Source organism: Schistosoma mansoni, chromosome W, assembly GCF_000237925.1.
Source record: "Schistosoma mansoni strain Puerto Rico chromosome W, complete genome".
NCBI classification, from domain to species: Eukaryota; Metazoa; Platyhelminthes; class Trematoda; order Strigeidida; family Schistosomatidae; genus Schistosoma; species Schistosoma mansoni.
The window spans coordinates 28,791,619-28,799,444 of NC_031502.1; the positions used below are offsets into that span (position 1 = coordinate 28,791,619).

The following is a 7,826-nucleotide window of genomic DNA, read 5'->3' on the forward strand; positions in this document are numbered from 1 at the left end:
AAGCAACAAAAGAGCCAAATTGTACAGTACAAAACAGAGTAAGCTAAATAAACGCTTTTGGCATTGATTTTGCGAATTTACTACAGCCAAAAACGACGCAAATACGAGAAAACCTGATATTCGTGCAACCCAGAGGACAACCAACCGACCCTTAACAAATCAAATACGGAATGACCGCCTCGTGTCAGGCCGTTCAAGGTCGCAAAAAGGAAACGGCGGGCAGGTTTGAAAACGCACTGACCTTGCCTACTCCTAAAGCGTTGCCTTATTTAATTTCATCTGTTCGTCCATCTATCATGGTTTATGTTTAAAATGCTTTTTCAAGTCACAATACTTCATATTGTTCATATTACCAAAATGTAATTTTTGACTCGGATTATATTTCCCTTCAACCTAGATCTACATACACAGTGGAGTGTATCTAAGTGACCACTGCATAAACCTACTGAGATGGAGTATTTATTTCCTGCATCGATGCAGTGTTCATATTCTGACGTATCTAGCTCCATAATTTTTCATGAGACCCAAAAGTATCTTGAAAGGTAATTTATCACACATATTATATGCTTGCCAAATTTGAGATTTTCTTAACAACAGTGAGGGTAACTGGCAGCTTTATCAACATGTGTTTCCGTATTTCAGGTTTTTTAACACAAATGTCAGATTAAGTAGTAGGTTATGCATTCATGAGATATTATGATTCATTCACACCATTGGTCTTCTTTTTTTACAAATGTTTACTTTTTTGCAAGAGCGATCTACGTTCATCGCCTTTCACACGTATCATTCCCGCTAACTGGGTTCTATACTACACGAAATTAATTGTGGGGTAATTCAGACAGCATTTTTGTGGGTAAATCACGAAACATGCAGTTTATTATTAATGAAAGTATGCGGATATTTCTACTCAAACGTAACTCTTTAAAATTTGTCACTAACGTTTGCTTCGGTGGTGGCAGTAAGTTTAATAATATCTCATGTAAATAGTTTGACCAATGAAGGTTAGCTTTAATTTTTCCCAAGTTACATCTCTTGTAATAGCAGAAAGACAGAAAATTTAGACCTCACTTTGATAATTACCTGCCATAAACTGTAGTCATTATGATATCTGATTTATACCACCGGTTATAGTTTTATTGTTATACAAAGAACTCCTGTAGTTCACTTGTATGGGATATAGTGAATGAAGTGGTCTTGTCGTCAGAATCTTCAGTTGTCAGAGTCCTAATCACCGAGTTACTATATTCATTCGACTTCTGCAAGCATAATTTATTATGATGGTTGTCTGTAGTTCGTGATCTCAAGAAACAATACTTCGTCCTATTGGACGTGTTTCAAGTTCAGATGTTATTTATTATCGTGTAAGACAATGTGTTTCACTTTTGTGCCAACTTTTTTGACCTTTAGTTTGTTAATTACCTTGGCTACCCACCGCTTAGTTCCTGGAGATGTTAGTTTATCCACTTGCAGCTTACATCTAACAGTCAGGGTCTATTAGTTACTATTTGGGTAGTCTCCTAAGTTTCAACTTCTGACCACTGTTTTAAAACTATGGAAACTCGCAATAAGATGCCTCAGTTTAGGTGACTACACTAAAGAGCCCAGAAAAAACCGAGATGGATAGACAGATATTAAGCTAGGTCAAAGAATTACAAATTATAAGGGGAGCGCAGGAATAACAAAATGTCCGAAATGTAGAAGACAGTGAGTAAAGGCATTCTTATTACTGTCATAGGTTAAAGTCCATGTCGCCAAATTTATTAAGTCCGTTGCCCCAAAGTATCGGTACCACGTGATTTACTTGATAACTCAACGTTTTGTATCGAATAGATTTAAGTTTTTGCAGTTTTCCCACACCACTGGTTACTTAAATAGTAAACTACTCAGATTTTCATATCTCCAAGTCGAGTGGCAATTATTTTTGTTGTTTGCAATGTAAACCTTATTTGATTTTAATATTTATTTATAGCTTTGATTTATGGTTAAATATAAGGTATGTCTATTTATGTTTCAGTGCATCATCACTCATCACAACGCTCTTGCTTAACATTGCAAATGAGGCTGTAACGCGGCAGTTACGCACAGTATTTATCCGAAAAGAGGCTATTTTAAAATATGATTTCGTTCACGTTCATGGTTGCAGTAAACTTGTTACCTCCAATTGGGATAATGTTCATTTCGTGTAAGTTTACGTATTCGTTATCTCGACTGAGCAAACTTGACCATGTTAAAAACTAAATTCCCTATAGTTTTGGAAAGTGAAAGTTTGTTGGCACGAGTAGAAAATAGAGTGCACTTAAATCTTCTTCAAGAAATCATTTTGTTTTCATCAACAGCTATATATTGCTCGACTGTGCGAAGCATCATCCCTAGTGTTGTTGTCATTAGTTAAGTTTGATATGTCTGTTTTGATGTCACAGGACTGAAAAAAAGAGCAATACGGCGCGCTTATAATAATCTTTTGTACCGAACAAATACCAGTGAGTACAAGTTCTACTTCCGCCACAGTGATGGTTCTGTGTTCAAATCATGCGACTCAAAACCAGTAAGTTGCAAGTTCAAACTCCACCTCACGTATTCAGACAGTCATGTAGTATCACCGGCTCTTATACATCAGATTCAATTCGAGACTGAAATAAATTATTATAATACAGCTTAGTGGTACCACCAGAAACTTTTTTGTTTGGATAAATAAATAATATCATTATAATACTTCGTTCTTGTGTCTAATGAAGACATTTAATCACTTACAGATACCTGCCCTCTGAAGATGCATTAATACGTTGGTTCTCACACGTTCATATGGGACGAGGTTTTGCTGACGTTATTATTGTTGAAGGACTGGATCAGTTCGTGGAAAATGTAAAGAAATTCATCTTGGGATAAATTTTGTTGCTTCTGTTCTGATTATATTTACTGCTAAGTCGACTTTTCTGTATGTCTACAGAAACAAAGTTGGTTATGACTACTTTCATGTGTCATACGCGGATCAAATCACTTGTTGTCTTCACTAAACAATATTCGGTTGAGTTTGTGTGTATGATAAGATCTAACATGTTCACGGGTCCATATGTTTAGTTTTTAAACTTGATCAGCTATTCTTCTATGAACTTGAGTTCGTATTTGGTTTTGTCTTTATTGTCGGTAAATGAAACATGATTATTAGTCATTAAAATACAGAAAAAAGTCCAACTAGGCACTAAAATGATCCAAACAAAATCAAATGATAACATTGGCTGAAATCATGGAATCAATAAACAAATCTTAAAAACAAACAAATATAGTACGTGCTGACGTGGTTAAATTTGATTTTATGTATTTGCAAAATATATCCTCGCATTTATGAGTAAAGCGTCGGTGAGGTCATCTCAGGTTTCCGTTCTAAACCACATTTGATAATATTCTCACATATAAGTTGAACGATTCCTAGATCTCACTTAAGATGTTATGAATGATCAAAACAGAATCAGTGAACGAAAACCGGTTCTCCCTTTTCCGAAGTACAGATCTTGTAGATATGTTTAAGGAAAAGGTGTTTTAAAGAAGAGTTGTATAAAACTTTATCGGCTAAGATAATATCGAACTTCCCAATCCAAATGAATGTGGGGAAAAAATCGGGCGAAGTACCGAGTGCATTCCATAAAAATCGCACCAGTAGGGGAAATGATAGGAATTCAGTAGTTGGTTGAATATTGTTATACTACAAGACTTGATGAATATTGTCGGCTTTTAGCCTCATATAAGTCTGTTTCCTTGCTGTCTAATTGAAATCTGTTTTTATAAGATCACCGGTTGAAATCAAATGTAGAACCACTAGAAATCAGAGGAAACCCAAATATTTCGTTAGTGATCTATTAGTAGGAACCTATGATGCTATACCAGGTTAAACTCTTCATACCGCACTCGTAATTGCTTGAAATTGATGATTGACCACTATGCAATAGCATTTTGAGAGTTTTTGTGGCCTATTTTAGAGTTAAATACCATTGAAACTGTCTGTCCTGTCTGCGTGGAAAAATTATTATTTGTTACGTTCGGCACAGCGTTTAATTCAACATGATACTTGTCGTGATGTTATCATAACAGATATCAACCTATATAATGGCTTAAAGAGTATTCTTATTGCCACATACGTGCGATAAATACGATCTTTAAATTTGTCAATTTCTAACAAGTCTAATAAAACCTGCGGAGTGAGTAAAGTTAAGGATTGTGCTCATTCTTAAACCATATGTATTTCTTAACGTCGATTATTATTTTTAGATTGCTTACTGCTAGACTGAACATGTCCGGCATTCTTTGTTTTCAGTGGTTCTCTTCTTATTTTTAGTTCACTGTAGAATTAATCCTTCACAGATTACTTGACTGATTAAAAGTTAACACTTTTAACAGTACTTTATTCTCTGAATATGATGATAATTGCTAAATTTACACATTAAAGCATAATAATACTTGTTTAAATCTACCTTTTCTAGGATAATGACTCATCATATATCATTAGATTAACTAATCTACTAGAAGATACTCGACAATTTATCCATAGTTTTACGAAAGAGACTGAGCATGGTCATAACTGTAAACTTATAGTGTCTTCCAGTCTGAAGGGTTCACATGCATCCAAAAAATCTGATCTTGCACAATATCATCGTGATACGCTCCCAGCACATGCTCTGATCAGAACGTTTTTTTTGCAGGGAGGAGGTAAGCATCCACGTCTCACTGTTTATCTTAATAATTTTCGTTGGATGAAGTTGCAGTCATTTAAACTTAATGTAGCAAACTTATATTTAAGTCTGGTGATTGTTAGTTGTTTGACTCGGATTTATTATTAGCAAATGATCTTGACTCAAATACAGAATTATAGATTGTATTCGTTCTGAAAAAACAAAATATTTTTATTCGGTAACGATGCAAACCGAATAGTATAGTGATTCCTTGAAATGCACTTGTAGGTTAAATAAGAGGTCATCTCTTAATGAGTTAGCTTGTAATGTCTGGTAGGTAAGTGACCTACGCTTATGTTTTTGGCTTTATACACAATTTGCTGGCTTTTATCATTGTTTACAAGTTGTGTCCAGATGAACTATTTTTCCAATGTAACCATCAAATAGAATAGTATATTTGTAATGTCCCAATGAATATAAAATTAGATTTTCTACTCATTGGGACATTACAAATATTTTATTTATAACAATCTACCCAATGCTCAATTTATTAGAAATTATCAAGTCAAACCTTGGTAATAATACCTACAGAGTTAAAGTACTTTGATAAAGTCTTAAACCGCAAGGAAAGTAACTAGTATACAGTTTTTTCTATTCACAAGTTAAATTGATTACTAGTACAATCCTCACTACATTACGGGTACATATTTGTATTTACCACATTCTATTTTAGTAACAATTAAGTAAATTGTAGAATGTTTAGCTAAAAAAATAGTGTTCAAAACTTATTTCGTTGTATTCCTTTAGATGGGAGTGATTTATTTGATTTTTACTCAGTTGAAGATAATTGGAGGTTGAATTTAAAAAGACAATGTAATGAAGTTTTCTGGACAACAAACCAATGAATTTTCAATGGATAAACAAGAACTGGCTTGGTTGTAAATATTCATTTTTTATTTTTAAATAGAAACTCGTTTTTACTTTGTGCATGTATTTATTACTGATTAGCTGTCTTGAGTTACTTATTTGGTACATGAAATCTAGTTTCTGATGAACAAAGTCCTATGGAAATCAAAATTTCACTGCTCAAAAGTAAGTGTTGGCGAAAAACTGGTCAGTTAAATAACTTATTAGGTTATTCAATGTTACTTCAGTGTACCTTGGAGAGTATGCGAAAAGATTGATAGTTCGTTTTCTGAATTTTCTGGAACCACTGTAACATAATGCGTAATTCATGTGTGCTTTAGTTAATTGATTAATAAGATCTAGATGAATGACACCATAAAATTGGTTTTGGCACTGAATTGTCTAGTCGGGCACTGTTCACTTACTTTTTTAAACCTCTTTACAGTATTGTTTTAGGTCTCTGATGACTTACCAGGACGTCTTCATGTGTACTGAACGTGTTTGAATTGATTTCGTTTTCTATTTCTGTATAGTCAGTGGAATGAGTTTTTGATGAGTAAATGAGGCCACATGAAGTAGAGAAATGCACAGGATGAACTAATCATAACATCGGCTCATATCATCACTCTTGTTCTTGTGAACTCGTAGTTTCAGGAGATAAAAAGAAATAATGAAACAATTATGTCAAGCTCACATAAGAAGCTATGAGCATACGTAAAGATAGCCGTGATGCATTTTTTTGTACTATGTGCAGATTTGAAGTCTACTTTATTGTAGTACATCTGTTTGTTTTTTGAAGCTATGAAATACAGTACTTTTGATAAACGTGCAAGAAACTGATGCTTAGAGTTTGATAATCTTAACAGTTACATTTGGCGACCGTAAACACGTAGATAATTTAGGTCCAGGATCGCTAGTACATTGATGGTTTTAAATGTCAAACACTGACAATGGAGAATACTTTGCTTGAACAAAATAAGAAAACATAACATGCGTATGTAAATATATAACATGTCGTGGGACTTCTGGTCCGATTATGTTTCAATATAAAGGTTCGTTTCAAAATTCACTGATGTCAGTTAGATTAATATTAAAATTCAAGTACTGGAAAGCTGTCTCGTTGTAGGATTTACTTCATCAGCAATTCCTATTCGGGGTTAGATCCAGGATTTCCAGTCATCACAGTTTGTAAGATATTACATAGTCGCTTAGTACGGTCGTTAGTTTTTTCAACCTCAGTCAGTTGGCGACGAAACACAGTCATAATCGAATATCATCAATATACACACAACTTCCTTTTAATTTACTGAACTTTAGAGAGGGAGGATTACCGGCCTAAGATTTGTCAAACTCATTTCAAAACAAGCCTATAATGAGGGGTGGATTACTATTGATTTAGGTTTCTATGATTTATTTTATTAAGTACATTTTAAATCACAGTCTAAAATCAGCTAAGAAATCAATAAAGATCTGAAAAGGAAAAAAACAAAGCAAATATATGATCCTATACACCTTCAATGGCGATTTGTAATGAGAATGATCTGAAAGTGGTAAGTAGTTTCGTGTTTTACAGTACACAAAACAATACAAATTATTTTCGGTCTCAAAATCTACTTACCATAAACCCTGTTTGATAAGGAGACTAAATGAAACAGTACAGAACAGAAGGCTGTTTGTATTATAATGAAAGACATTTTCTTCTGTTTCTAACTCTTATTTTCTTTTTTACAGTGAATTAGTAATCAAGTGTGAATTTTTATAAATATAGAAATATTACACAAGATGAATGCGATGTAAATAAACCTGTTAGTTATTTGTACATACATTTGTTCATACAGCAACACAATAGTGATTTGTGTAGTTTGTTTAAAAATGGAGTGTAAATCAAAAAAAATTAAAATATGATATACTTTTCAGTTTCAATTAATTAGCTAATTCCAGTTTCAATCTAATAAACGGTTTTTTTCTGTAAGCAAAAAGAAATAGAATGAAATCATAAGGAAACTTATAAATTAGCGACTTTATCTGAACTTTGATGATGTTAAGTGACAGGATTTGTTAAAATGAAGTCAGAGCGCAAAATAAGAAACAGGGAAGATAAACACAGAAGCAAAATGAAACTTGGGAATATTCATGTATCATCTGTTATTGAATATTATACAAGGAAGATGACAATGGTTTATTTCTTACTATTTAACTTTTTCGAAAGAAGCAAATTAAAATAATTGTTGTATCATGATGATGGCGACTACTAGC

General features: G+C 33.4%; 1 protein-coding gene across 1 annotated transcript; it reads left to right on the forward strand.

The window, feature by feature from the left end:
* Positions 1-247: 247 nt before the first annotated feature.
* On the forward strand, positions 248-5,649 carry Smp_047090 (hypothetical protein). Its single transcript, XM_018789255.1, has 6 exons — positions 248-359; positions 398-542; positions 2,015-2,182; positions 2,754-2,862; positions 4,476-4,701; positions 5,472-5,649. The coding sequence occupies exons 2-6, from the start codon at positions 451-453 to the stop codon at positions 5,567-5,569; spliced, it is 693 nt and encodes a 230-aa protein (XP_018654716.1). The 5' UTR covers positions 248-359; positions 398-450; the 3' UTR covers positions 5,570-5,649.
* Positions 5,650-7,826: the final 2,177 nt, after the last annotated feature.

Coding starts and splice junctions, on each gene's coding strand:
- Smp_047090 (XM_018789255.1), top strand. CDS start 451: ATGGAGTATTTATTTCCTGCATCGATGCAGTGTTCATATTCTGACGTA. Junction 543..2,014: donor ACCCAAAAGTATCTTGAAAG/GTAATTTATCAC, acceptor TTTATGTTTCAG/TGCATCATCACTCATCACAA. Junction 2,863..4,475: donor TGGATCAGTTCGTGGAAAAT/GTAAAGAAATTC, acceptor TACCTTTTCTAG/GATAATGACTCATCATATAT.